Here is a 13,622-nt window from a genome sequence, read left to right on the forward strand (position 1 = left end):
ATCAACACCCCAAAGCTTGACAGTTATTATTACCTCTTCATTGGTCGACATTTGATTCCGTAATGTTACACAGTTTTAATACTGTTTTATGTTTGATGATCATGTTAGATTACATGTGGAAGCATCTGTTGTTTCGGTTTTTCTTTTTGCACCCTCAGATTCCAGATTTTCAAAAAGTTGTATCTCCACCAAATATAGTCCTGTCCTAACAAACCATACATCAGTGGAAAGCTTATTTATTCAGATCATGATGATTTCAAAAATTTACCCTTATGATTGGTTTTGTGGTCCAGGGTCACAAATATCTTACAGATGAAAATATAAATGACACAAACACATGACGTGGAGTAAAAGACAGCTGGTATTTTATAGACAAGCACTGAATCCTTAGTGAAATAATATTGTATCGTTTAGGCAAGTCTTTCAGAATACTTACAGTCAGTCCTAATTTTGATGCATTGTTTGGTGATATATCATACATTCATCTATAAAAAGCGTGTAGACTAAAGTGGTAGTTTGCTTGGCTAAAATGAAGTGAAAGAGTTCAATTCTAGCCTATTCTAGTTATATACAAAGATTCAAAAGGCTAAAATAAATTACTAAAAATATCATTGAATTATTTTAAACATGACCAGGATAGAGACACAAGTCCTTTGAAATTATGCACCATCAAAAAGTCATTTTCGGAAGTTAATTACAACCTCCTGGTGTAAATAGAAACAGCTTACATGTGCAAAGCTTTATGCCACCGGGATTTGAGTGTATGTTTGAATCACAAGAGTTTGTATTGGCGTTCAGGCATAAGACATTTTGAGGTGTCTTTCATTGCCCTCTAGTGGTGAAAAAGATACAGCACAGTGAGTGACCACGGCATGTACATACAGAGTGTCAAGTTTTGAGAGCACATTGGTGCAAAAAGGGCATGATCTATTTAAACCGATGTGGGGGAAAAAATTAAAAGTGTCTTTAAAAATTATTATTATTTCACCATATAATTCTATGGGTCGTGTAACATTGGAACGTCATGAAAGTATAAGATCAGCTGACAGGTGATTTGGTCAAATCATGATCTAAAAGTGCCCAGCACTTTCACAGTCTTTATGAGTCTTGCCAAAATGATGTCTGCTGGGGCAGACAAGAAGCACTCAATATATGACCAGAATGCAATTCCATTGGCAGTAAATGGACCACATTAAGTACTGCTTTGGAACCCTGTTATTTAGGGTGACGTCAAGCGCGTTGCTCTGGATCACTGCATAAGCTGTTTTTTAAGTCCTCAGATGGTTGTCCTCTGGTCCATTGGGAGACTGTCCATCAGACAATTGAGCTGCTCCTCCCCCAGTTTGATCTTGTCCTCGAGCTTGCGCTGCTCAATAATAAGGGCAGACTTCATCTTCACAAAGTGCTCATAGTCAGCCATATTCTCCTCTGACAGGTAGCTCGCCAGGATGTCGTAGACGACCCGTTCTCTCCTGTCAAGGTTCTCCTTCAGCTCCTTGGCATCCTCATGTTGACGGATCAGCAGTTTGCGTTTCTCTGTCAGTGTACGCTGCAGAAAGATGATGAAGATTTTCAATAAAAGAATAATTCAATCAAAATCATTCTTTTATCTTTAAATGCAAAGCACCTTGTAAAAGTTTTTGGCCATGAATGTTTGTGTGTGTGTGTATAGGACACAAAACATGAATCTATATACAAATAAGTGCATTTTAATTATCTGGTAGCCCATTTAAATCTATATAAAAGCTATGGTACTAGAATAGTAATGTAAGTTATACCATGGTACACAGTTATTACCATTTTCCATAGTACCAATTTAAGGCTCTACGGATTAAGATTGTAAGGAAACAGTAAAGGATCTGGATCTGGAGTGATGTGAGCTGGACTCAATGCGGTTCAGTCTGTGTCAGCAGTAGGCCATATCTCTGGCATAACATGCTACTTTTATGTTAATGCCGTTTTCCAGCCTTTATAATATTCTGTGTTCTTTTTCAGCCTATTTTCTTATGCTTTTTGAAACTGTTAATTCTGGACGTCATTCCTCCACAACATCAATCCTGCTTTCCCACATCCCTCATTTTCATTCTCACCCTCTCCTCCAGTGAAGCGTCTTCCTCCAGGCTGTTCAGAGCATTCTCTACTCGGGCCAAGCGTCCAGACAGAGACAGCAGAAGGTTAACCACTTTATCAAGATCACCTACGAACATACGGAACTTTTCGAGTTCATTAGGCTTGCAGACACCCTGTACGATGGCCTCCACATCCTCCCCAAGAGCGTTGTTGTCTTGCACGTCCTCCTGTAGACTCTCCTGAGCTTCCCTCAACACCTGCAACTTCTTGCTGAGACTGTCAATCAACTCATGCTGCGATGAGAAAGAAAAACAAGGACAAAGTCACTTGATACAATGGACTAGTAAGAAGTATCTGATTGTATCACAGATGTGTTGCTACAGCATGTTAGTACCTTCTTGCTGGCAAGATCACTTTCATTGTCCTCGTCCAGCTCCTCCTCTGAGTTGTGTTCCACACTCTGTTCCTGCATGTCCTTCATCTTAATCAACAGCTCTGCTTTGGGTGCAGATGTACTGTAGTAGGTTGAATTAGTCACTAAAGCAGTGGCTGCCACCAGGCTGTCCTCCTCTTTCCTGAAAACCCACAGATGACTTTTATGAGAAACATAAATTGATCATAATGGATCCAAATACCACAGAATTACATGTGACAAAAACAATCAAACAGTGATGCGAGTTTGATTATCTGTTCGCCCTAACAATGGCAGATATGAGTGTTTAATAATAATAATTTTTGCTATTCAGTTTCAGTGACTTCAGATTTACACAAAGTCTGCCAGATTGCTAGATGAGTTAGTAGTGCCCCAGATCTGCAACAAGAAAAATAAACCATGCTTATGAATCATAACTTGAATGAGGAAGTAGATTGGACAGGCTACAATTTAAATATTCACTAAATACCTTTCTCAGTTTTTTTTTATTTTTATTAAAACCACATGGGTAGGGCTCAACAGCAACCCTGACCTACTGCTTAAAAAAAATTATAAACGGAACATCAAACATACAAGTTCAATCTGTCTTCCTTCTGTATAGGTTTGTAATTAAAGGGATAGTTCACCCAAAAATGAAAATTCTGTCATTAATTACTTAATTACCCCCATGTCGTTCCAAACCCGTAAGACCTTCATCTTCGGAACACAATTTAAGATATTTTTGATGAATTCTGAGAGCTCTCTGACCCTTCATAGACAGCAAGGATCCTACCATGATCAAGGTCCAGAAACATGGTAAGGACATTGTTAAAATAATCCATGTGACATCAGTGGTTCAACCATAATTTTATGAGAATACTTTTTGTGCGCGTCACCCTGGCGCCATTTTTGAGAGTATCATACTTAAACAACGTATGTTGTTCTGTGTCAGCTGCACCACGCGGATATGTTGTTTACGTTTTGATCTGAACGTAAACAACGTATCCGCGTACATACATGTGAGACTCTCCAAAATGGCGCCAGGGTGACGCGGAGGAGACGAATTGTTGTCGTTATTTTTGTTTTCTTTGCGTACAAAAAGTATTCTCGTAGCTTCGTAAAATTACGGTTGAACCACTTATGTCACATGGATTATTTTAACGATGTCCTTACTAAGTTTCTGGACCTTAATCGTGAAGACAGAGAGCTGTCAGATTTCATTAAAAATATCTTAATTTGTGTTCCGAAGATGAACGGAAGCCTTACGGGTTTGGAACAACATAAGGGTGAGTAATTAATGACAGAATTTTCATTTTTGTGTGAACTATCCCTTTAAGGGCAAATTCCTAGAATAAATAAATAAATTGTTTTTCAAACTGAGGAAATAGGAATACAGAAATACTGACTTCTCCACAGAGTTGCGAGGAGAGAGCTGTTTAGGTGCAGCTTTCCTGCGCTGTTGGGCCTCTTCCAGTAGCTGCTCTCCTTGAGGGAAAATCCCCTCCATCAGATCCATGGTGGTCTTCATCTTACTCTGGTCTAAAATGTCCACTAGGGACTTGTCCTTGTCCATTATGTCTTTAGCAAGCTCCTTTCTTTTTTCGTCATCTTCTGACCGTGAGGGATGTGAAGACACTCCGTTGCTGCTCTGATCAGACGAAGGGGCCGTCTGCAGGCCATGTAACGCATAAGATACTGGGTTCACACTGGTTTGTGGACCCTGGTCTTTCAGAGGGCCAATATCTGCTTCTCTCGGATCAGGCCCCTGGTCCTTTTGCCTGGCGTAAGTACAGAACAGAGAGTATGACTGATCCGGGTTTCCCAAACTCTGAAGATGAGTTACTCCAGGTCCTTGAGAGCTGACAGGGGTCTCGATGGGCAGGTCGAGATATTGTCGACTTTCCTTTTCGGTGTCACTCTCGGAGTGGACAATCTTAATGGGAACTTTCTTCACTGACGTGTTCTCATCTTTAACCCTATCCATCCTGGTAAACAACAATGATGAAAACAGAAACGTGTTATGGTGAATGAAAGAAATGCAACATAAGAAAAACTAGGTAAACAAGGACAGGAATAACAATTTTCATGGGTATAATCTGTGTAGAAAAACATGAAATGTGATCTTTTACTTCAGGCTAGCAGGCTCTGCATACAGGAAAACAAGAAATGTCAGTTCCTGTGACCAAATCCATGCATATAGTTAAGAATCATACAACAATGTCACTATAACCCAAATGTCCAGTTCAAAACCTTGGTCTTCTCCAGGCTGTAAGACTACTAAAAAGTTGCCCTATTCCAGCAAAAACAAAGCACCAGAAATGATATTCTTCAACAGTCTTTAGTCAAGGCTGGGGGGAATCCCTCTTATGACTAATCTGAAGAACTGCAGCACACATGGGCAATCTGCAGTAAGGACACATATGAATAAGCTCCTTGTATGTGCATGAATACAATAAAGAGACAGTCAGAGAAGCACTGTCATTAAATTACTGGGCTGTAGGGAGAGTTTCCAGTGATGGTTTTAAGATTGCAGCTGAGAGGAGCCCAGCTGTGGTTTGCAGTGAAAATCTCCCTGAATTCCAGCACAGACCTGAAAGAATTCCTGAACGGCGGAATTTAACTCTAAACACACAAAGTCTTACCTTCCAGGAGCTTCATCCTGTATGGAGACGGAGACAGGGGGCTTGTCAGTCAGCCTCTGGGGAGCAAACTGGGGCGAGGGCGAACGCTGCCCCTCCATGGTGGGCTGGGTCGGGCCAGCGGTTTGTTGGGTGGGCAGGACAGCTGGAGGGGGAGGAGGTGGAAAGGGAGGAGGCACAAGTTCTTGTTTTAGCTCCTCCTCCCTGGTTGGCCCTTTGCTGTGCTCTGAACCCTTCCAGGGAACAGAGACTGAAAGAGGGGCGGAGATTTGATTGTTGATAGGAGAAAGTGAGGCCAAGACTCCTCCTTGTGATCCAGGCTGGACTTCCTGAAATTTGCTAAGAGGAGGAGGTGTGCCCTCAGGGCATTTGTACTTCTCCAGATGGGGCACGAGAACAGAGCTCTTGTTTTTGGAGAGGGCTGAAGGTTCACTGCGAGTGCTATGGTCAGAGAAATGCAGTGCAGTTTTATGATGACTGGATGGAGGATCTAAAGCCTTTTTCTCCAGGTCTTCAGTCAAAGCCAAAGGAGGTGCTTGGGTGGGCAGGACAGCTGGAGGGGGAGGAGGTGGAAAGGGAGGAGGCACAAGTTCTTGTTTTAGCTCCTCCTCCCTGGTTGGCCCTTTGCTGTGCTGCTCGGAACCCTTCCAGGGAACAGGGACTGAAAGAGGGGCGGAGCTTTGATTGTTGACAGGAGAAAGTGAGGCCAAGACTCCTCCTCGTGATCCAGGCTGGACCTCCTGAAATTTGCTAAGAGGAGGAGGTGTGCCCTCAGGGCATTTGTACTTCTCCAGATGGGGCACGAGAACAGAGCTCTTGTTTTTGGAGAGGGCTGAAGGTTCACTGCGATTGCTATGGTCAGAGAAATGCTGTACAGTTTTATGATGACTGGATGGAGGATCTAAAGCCTTTTTCTCCAGGTCTTCAGTCAAAGCCAAAGGAGGTGCTTCTGGCTTCTCCTTGCATACGAGTTCACTGTATCCCTTCTCATTTAACCTAAGAAAACAAAGGAGAAATGCTTTGAAGTAAAATTCTCAATCCACCAATGCACGCAACCAATGAAGATTTATCAAAAACCTATGAAAGTAACTTAAATAGATATTAAATATAAGTATAACTTAAAAAGATATTAAATATAAATGTATTTCTTTACAGTCTTAGCAAGCCACCTATTACAAACATCTATCAGGGATGGATGGTCTGATGGTATATATTTATACCATGCGACATTAGAAATGTGTCAACTGTACAATTTATAATAATTTTGGTGATACCTCCCACCATCAATATGTGCAAAGGAATTATACCAATTTAAAAAATCTACTGAACTGCACAGAAAGACACGGTATACTGAATTACCTGCTGGGTGTATAGAACCAGTGGCTGTGCTCCGAAGAAAGAGACATAAAGAAGTAGTGAATAGTTGTAGAATGGTTAGTGGTTATACTACAGTTGAAAAGTTTGTGGTCTGTAAGATTTTTTAAAAGTTTTGAAGCGTCTTATGCTCACCTATGCTTTATTTATTTAATCAAAATACAGTAATTTTGTAAAAAAAAAAAAGTATAACTTAAAATTACAGTTTTCTATTTTATTATATTTAAAATTTTATTTATACCTGTGATGGCAAAGCTGAATCTTGATTCAGAAATCACTGTAATATGCTGATTTAGTGCTTAAGAAACATTTCTTATTATCAATGTTGAAAACAGTGCTTAATATTTTTGTGGAAACCATTTTTCGGGATTCATGAATATATGAATATAATTAACAAAGAACAGCATTTTTTTTATATTTATTTATTTTTAACAAAGTAAAAGTCTCTCACTTTTGATCAATATAATGTATCCTTGCTGATTTAAAATATCCATCTTAAAAAGCAAAAAAAAAAAAAAATCTTACAGACCTAAAACTTTTGAAGGGTAGTGTACAAAAGGAAGACAAAAGGCAAAGTGCAGAAAAAAGTATGAACTTTAAGAGTCATTCTCAATGTTATAAATATAACTTAAAAAGATATTAAATATAAATGTATTTATTTACAGTCTTAGCAAGCCACCTATTACAAACATCTATCAGGGATGGATGGTCTGATGGTATATATTTATACCATGCGACATTAGAAATGTCTCAACTGTACAATTTATAATAATTTTGGTGATACCTCCCACCATCAATATGTGCAAAGGAATTATACCAATTAAAAAAATCTACTGAACTGCACAGAAAGACACGGTATACTGAATTACCTGCTGGGTGTATAGAACCAGTGGCTGTGCTCCGAAGAAAGAGACATAAAGAAGTAGTGAATAGTTGTAGAATGGTTAGTGGTTATACTACAGTTGAAAAGTTTGTGGTCTGTAAGATTTTTTAAAAGTTTTGAAGCGTCTTATGCTCACCTATGCTTTATTTATTTAATCAAAATACAGTAATTTTGTAAAAAAAAAAAAGTATAACTTAAAATTACAGTTTTCTATTTTATTATATTTAAAATGTTATTTATACCTGTGATGGCAAAGCTGAATCTTGATTCAGAAATCACTGTAATATGCTGATTTAGTGCTTAAGAAACATTTCTTATTATCAATGTTGAAAACAGTGCTTAATATTTTTGTGGAAACCATTTTTCGGGATTCATGAATATATGAATATAATTAACAAAGAACAGCATTTTTTTTATATTTATTTATTTTTAACAAAGTAAAAGTCTCTCACTTTTGATCAATATAATGTATCCTTGCTGATTTAAAATATCCATCTTAAAAAGCAAAAAAAAAAAAAAATCTTACAGACCTAAAACTTTTGAAGGGTAGTGTACAAAAGGAAGACAAAAGGCAAAGTGCAGAAAAAAGTATGAACTTTAAGAGTCATTCTCAATGTTATCTGAAACATGCTTTCATTGCAGATGTCATTAGTATTGCTTGCATGCATAACATTCAAGTAGGATGCAGGTTCTTTCTGATACTATAGTGTCTAACACATGCATTTGATCTCAACATGATCTGGCATGCAGAACGTCTCTGCTGTAATACTATGTAAGCTTTTGTCCACAACACCCCACCTATAATCAAACATCAGTCTCTTGCTAACTAACCTTGTTTGATAAAGTTCATATGACAAAACATCTACCAGTACTAGAAACGTCTAATGGAGAGACATACCAAACATCGCTCCACGTGGATAAGCAACTGTTTCATTGTTTACTAAGCATTTTACATGCAAAACACTGACCTGCATTCACCTATTAAGTAAAAACAGAATGAAGAAAAGTATCATCTGATAACTAAAAACTAAGAAAACACCTCTAAAAAATTAATCTCACAAACTCGGGATGACTCAAACTTCATCAGAAAGACTTCAAACAGAAAAGTCCATAATCCAGGTACTCATGCTGCTGTCCATATAAAGCTGCTATAAAACAACTAAATAGCAATCCTTGCATTAAATATGAAACTTGACTGTATGAGAAGCAGCGCTCACCTCTGATGATTGGGAGTTCTCATCTCAGCAACAGGTGCTTCCTGGAGCCCTGAACATATGTAATCTCAACCTGGGTGGGGCTAAAATGCTTGTAGCTCAATTGAAATGCTTCCAACTGGATTTAGTCCACACTAGCTGTACTTATAAAAGTCAACAGTTGCAAAAGCGTTTTCGAACATTAGAAGTCTCTGTCAATGTCAGTCACTTACTGACATGAAGAATCCTTTCAGCTAGGACTTTTCAGCTATGACTTTCAGCTAGATTTTTATAATTGAGTTGTGCGTGTTTGCCCGCAAGTAAAATGATTGGGTGGCAGACAGGAAAACTTGACATTTAAAAAACGATTTCTAAGAAAACTCATAGCGCTATGAAGTGAAGATGCAGGTCTATGGTATAATTCATAGTTTGCTCTCCACAGCACCTTAATTACAAGCAAGAATCAAGACAAAACCTTTCATAGGGGGCAATTTACAAGGCTTTGGATGATGGATGTTTGGCGGTAACATGCTTATTCAAGTTTGCCACTCCTTACGTCTACACATAGGATTCTAAGAGAATGACCCAGAGAAGCCAAAGGATGATATGGCTGAAAAGTTATGGTTATATAAATACAAAAAGGTTAGATAAATATTAAGATAGGTCAGGTAGGTCATCTGTTACACACGCACACAACTGGAAGCTGTTTGTGACATTAGAAAATGATCTTGTTGCTGTTGCTTTGATAGACAGAGTCAAATTAATGGCAAGGTAAACAAACTTTAATTAGCATCTCAAACATTGAGAGTACATATCCAATTTGACCTGAATCACACTACTGGAGCCCTACCTAAAAAGTCTGCATGTAAAAGGAATAACATCCCAGCCATCTATCTCTTATCCTTAAACTGCATTTTCAAAGGACACAGTTTCTTTCATTCTGTGTTTTCTAGATTATAGTGGGAGAAGTGATAGATAAGTGAGGATCAATTTAACATGTTTCACAGGCTAGACATGAAAAGACATGATTTTAAAACTTGCAAAGGTAACTGGAGGTCATTTCATGCCCAGCAAACCACACTATCAGGCTGCAAGTTTTCCAACAGTAGAATTGTAAAAACTGTAGCTTCACACAGTTAATGCTACTTCCTTTCTGTGCCAGTTAGATACATTATTCAAGCACACAATATACATACAAGCCTTCTATTCTTCATCCAGATGGTTTTAAAATTCAGAATGTTCGGCATTAAGCATTGAAGTTTCTCCTTAGCAGAGTACAGGGCTACCATTCATGCTTCTTTCAGGATAAAATGCAATACCTACTAGATTACATAATTATGTAGAGTAAAACTTGAATTAAATCTTAAAATACTGAAATGAGGCAAAATATCTTTAAAAAGCTCTTTAAAGAAGCAGGAAGAGCAAAAATTTAATTTAGGCTGCTATTTTACTCTTTGGCCTTATTATGAATGGACTTATTGGACACTTCCTATGTCACACTCACATGCCTACACCTCAAACCCATCTCGTTGTAACAAAGCCCAGTCAGTGAGGATAGCAGTGCTGTCACAGCTGGGCTAAATCCCAAAGCTGCAAGGACCATAAAGAGTCTACTGTTTGTCTTTGACCCAACGGGAGCTGACTGATGGCCCAACTGTGGATTTCTGTATGCAACAAGGTCAAGATCAGAGCCATTAGCACAGGAATAGTTTCACCGACACACTGACACAGTCTCAGCAAGGAAGAGTTGTTTGGCTTAGTTTCAAACAAGCCCAGAAGTATCATGATAATCATGACAAAAAAGTATGTTAAAAGTGATATTTAATAAGCACATTAAAATGATGTATTATCTTTTTACTCTTTAACACAACTTGCAAGGCAATGGAAAAATAACAAAACAGCACCCACCTTGTACTATTCTTATCCTGTTCGCAGAGATTTTTCTCAGGCTTGGAATAGTCAGCTGACTTCTTTTCTTGAACTGGAAGTTTCTGGGAGGAATATAATACACATAAAACTTAACCTCCTCGTTCAGGTATTAATATATCTCAACTGCTGTTAACTTTGGCTATTTTAAGACTATTGTCTTTTGTAATTATGGTCTTAGTTGGTTGACATGATTGTGTGATCTTACTTGCAACTTTCCTGGTCTGAGGGTGTGACTTTTAGCTTAATGTTTGACTAAGTTCCGTCTTTTATATTGCTATTCACTGGGGCTATATGTGAGACTCAAGTCACTTTTGATTTATGATGCTTTCTAAATAAAAACAAACTCTGACTCGTGTTTAGTAAACAGTTTACAACATTTGAACAGATATAACACCAGAATTAAATCACTGATAACTGAGAGACTTCATTAAATATGAAATAACCAACCCGTCCATAGAAGTCAGCAGAAGGGGAGGATCTAGATCTTTCATGCACACAGGTGGGCTTACTCCGTCTCTCATTTCCTGAATCAAGGATGTTATCAGCGGAGTGGTATCGTCCAGATACCCTTGGTTCGGCCGTTTTCCTCTGGTTGTTCCATTTGGCCTCATACTCCGCAAAGCTGCCAAGTCGCTGTTGTTCTAGCATGGCTTGTCGGTTCACTGAATGAGGGCCATCCTGACCTTCATTAAGGTGGTGTTCAGTGGGGGTTGAGCTTTCACTGTTACTCCGCCCTGCTGTGTCATTCTTTGCAGAATAGTGCATGCCTCCAGACTTGGATAGTCTGGTGTCTTCAGATATCTGCAGGTTTTGCTTTTGCATAGGCTTAGGGAAAGCTGGTTTCCCCACTGCCTCAAATAATCTGTGCCGATTTTCTAAGGGTGCAGCATTATCAGGCACACTGGAGCGCTCATTATCTCCTACTTCATGAATTTTATCTGGCTCAGAAAAAGACCGAACTTTCTTCTCTGCAGAAAACCGCTTGCGGCTACCAATGCGAAGCACCTGATTACTCCCTGAGGTGGGTTTGGTAGGTGGGACCTCGGAGACACCTGGAAGCGGAGGTGTGTCTTTCCGAGTGGGACCCTCAGAACCTGGATGCTCAAACAAGACTGGCTCTAGGTCTTTCCTCCTAAAGGATGTAGCCTGGAGGACTCTGGCTTGGGCCTCTTTCAGATGGTCTTTATAAGAGCTGGAAAAGCAGCCATCTGAGGAGGAAGAAGAAGTCCCAGTGGTCTTCCAGACTGCAGGCTCTTCTACAGCTTCAACCGGACTTTCTAAAGTGGCTGCGCTTCGACTCTTTTGAAGCTGGGCCCTCCTCATCTGGATCTCATTGCGCAAGGTGGTGGCAAATCGGTCACTTCGTCGTGCCTGTTTGCCACTCTGACTGTCAAGGGCTTCCTGTTGTGCACTTCCGCTGTTGATCTCATCTTGACAGTCCTCCACGTCATTGTGCTCTTGGGCCAGAGAATACAGCATTGGTGTTTTCTGGGGACATATCTTTGACTCGCCTTTAGTTGGAAAGGGTTGTTGTGAGTATTCTTTAAGATGGAGATGACCAGCACTTCTCATGTGCTCGGGTTGCTTACTTGAGGGATAACTACCAGAATGCTCATCTGAGCTAGACACTTGGTGTTGCTTTTGGCTCCCCCTCAATTCAGAAGGTTTTGTTAACTCCGGTACATTCAAGGGATTACTTGGTGCAGAGAAAATGCGATGGTGGTTGTCACTTTGTTTGAAGGGGGCATTGTTGTCTTTATGCTCTGTATCATGGTGCTGTGACTGAGGTGGGAAATAGCGGTCTTTTGCTCCTCCTTGAGAACCTATGGACATCCTGTCCCGTCCACTGTGTGACATTTCTGAGACTGAAGAAGCTTTAGAGTCATCAACTCTCACTAAAGATGCCTGGGTCATTCCCTGAGCGATATGATGAGAGGTAACTCCAACATGACCGGACATTGATGCAGCTGGCCTTCTAGTTTGATTCTGGCTATTGAGTTGCATGTGGTTGTTTGTGGGCAGCTCCTGCATACTGCTGAAGTAGCCACTGAATGGAGGTTTCAGTGCTGGTATTGTCCTAGTTTGAGCGTGAAAAGTGCCCTCGTCGCTGTATTGCTGTGGATGGTATGGTACATGGGCATAGGACTGATGTCTATCTCTAATGTCTGTCGTTGATAGGGAGTATGTCTTGTCTGATGACATACGGGGTGGATATTGATGATGGGCATCGGATGAAATGTAGGGATTTGAGGAATCATTTTTGGATGGCAGGTTATAATCGCGTCGACCCTCAAGACCAGTCTCGTTGACTTGGTGAGACCTTTGTGTGCTTTCATGGGTTTCTCCTGTCTTTTGCAATGCTTTTACCTGAGGCTTTAACTGGGCGTGAACACCAAGGCCTTCAGAGGTGCCTGTGATCAGACCCTTCTCATGAACCTTGGTAGCTGCAAAACTATCACTGCGTGTCGGTGGAGTAGGAGGTGGGGTGGAGGATACCATGTTTTTCTTCATATCTGGAACATGCCAGACAGGTCCAATACTAACTCTTCCAGAGATTGATTGCCGAGTGCCTGGTTGTTCTTCGGCTTTTGGGATCTCATGGCTACCTGAACTTGAGAGATGCTGCAAGTATCCAAGCCTCTCCTCTTGTCGTACTGCTTCGCTTAGGCTTTGGCTATGTCTGCCATTGCTGTGCCTGCCACTTGAGTCCCACTGATTAATTTTGTACAGCATGTTCTCAGTGGATGCAGCGTTACTTTTGGACAGTGTGTAATCTGGGGTTCCTGAGCTTGTAGAAAAGGAGCTGTAAGCAGAGTCTCGTTTACCACTGCCCAAATGTTCAATGCTGTTATTGTTCGACTTGCCTGGGGAAAGACGACCAGGTGGATAGGGATGCGCGCTATGCTCTATGCTGTCCATACTCCCCAAAGAGCTGAACTGGTCGGATACTCTCTGTAGATTTGTTTGCTCCCAGCCAGTTGAGAGTTCAGAAGAGAATGAACTATGAAAAACAAACACATGTAAAAAGTGTTTAGGCTGTATATACTTGAAAATGCAACTGCAGTAAGCCATATCAAAAGTTTCTGCCATTCAATGCATATTTGTAAAAGAAAAATAGAGGT

At 40.2% G+C, this 13,622-nt stretch overlaps 1 protein-coding gene across 4 annotated transcripts in view; it reads right to left on the bottom strand.

Annotated features, from left to right (window-relative positions):
- Window positions 1-247: 247 nt before the first annotated feature.
- The window catches only part of LOC107709199 (protein Shroom2-like), a 49,880-nt gene continuing 36,505 nt past the window's right edge, over window positions 248-13,622 (bottom strand). For all 4 annotated transcript variants that reach the window (XM_016513634.1, XM_016513635.1, XM_016513632.1 and 1 more), the window contains 8 exons: window positions 10,948-13,501; window positions 10,480-10,562; window positions 7,365-7,388; window positions 5,125-6,117; window positions 3,889-4,467; window positions 2,465-2,645; window positions 2,091-2,363; window positions 248-1,549 (listed from right to left, as the gene is read on the bottom strand). In XM_016513634.1, coding sequence (XP_016369120.1) covers window positions 1,277-1,549; window positions 2,091-2,363; window positions 2,465-2,645; window positions 3,889-4,467; window positions 5,125-6,117; window positions 7,365-7,388; window positions 10,480-10,562; window positions 10,948-13,501 — 4,960 coding nt within the window. In that variant the 3' untranslated portion in view covers window positions 248-1,276. The remainder of the gene's footprint in view (window positions 1,550-2,090; window positions 2,364-2,464; window positions 2,646-3,888; window positions 4,468-5,124; window positions 6,118-7,364; window positions 7,389-10,479; window positions 10,563-10,947; window positions 13,502-13,622) is intronic.

This window comes from Sinocyclocheilus rhinocerous, unplaced genomic scaffold (assembly GCF_001515625.1).
Source record: "Sinocyclocheilus rhinocerous isolate Xijiao unplaced genomic scaffold, SAMN03320098_v1.1 scaffold55, whole genome shotgun sequence".
NCBI lineage: Eukaryota > Metazoa > Chordata > Actinopteri > Cypriniformes > Cyprinidae > Sinocyclocheilus > Sinocyclocheilus rhinocerous.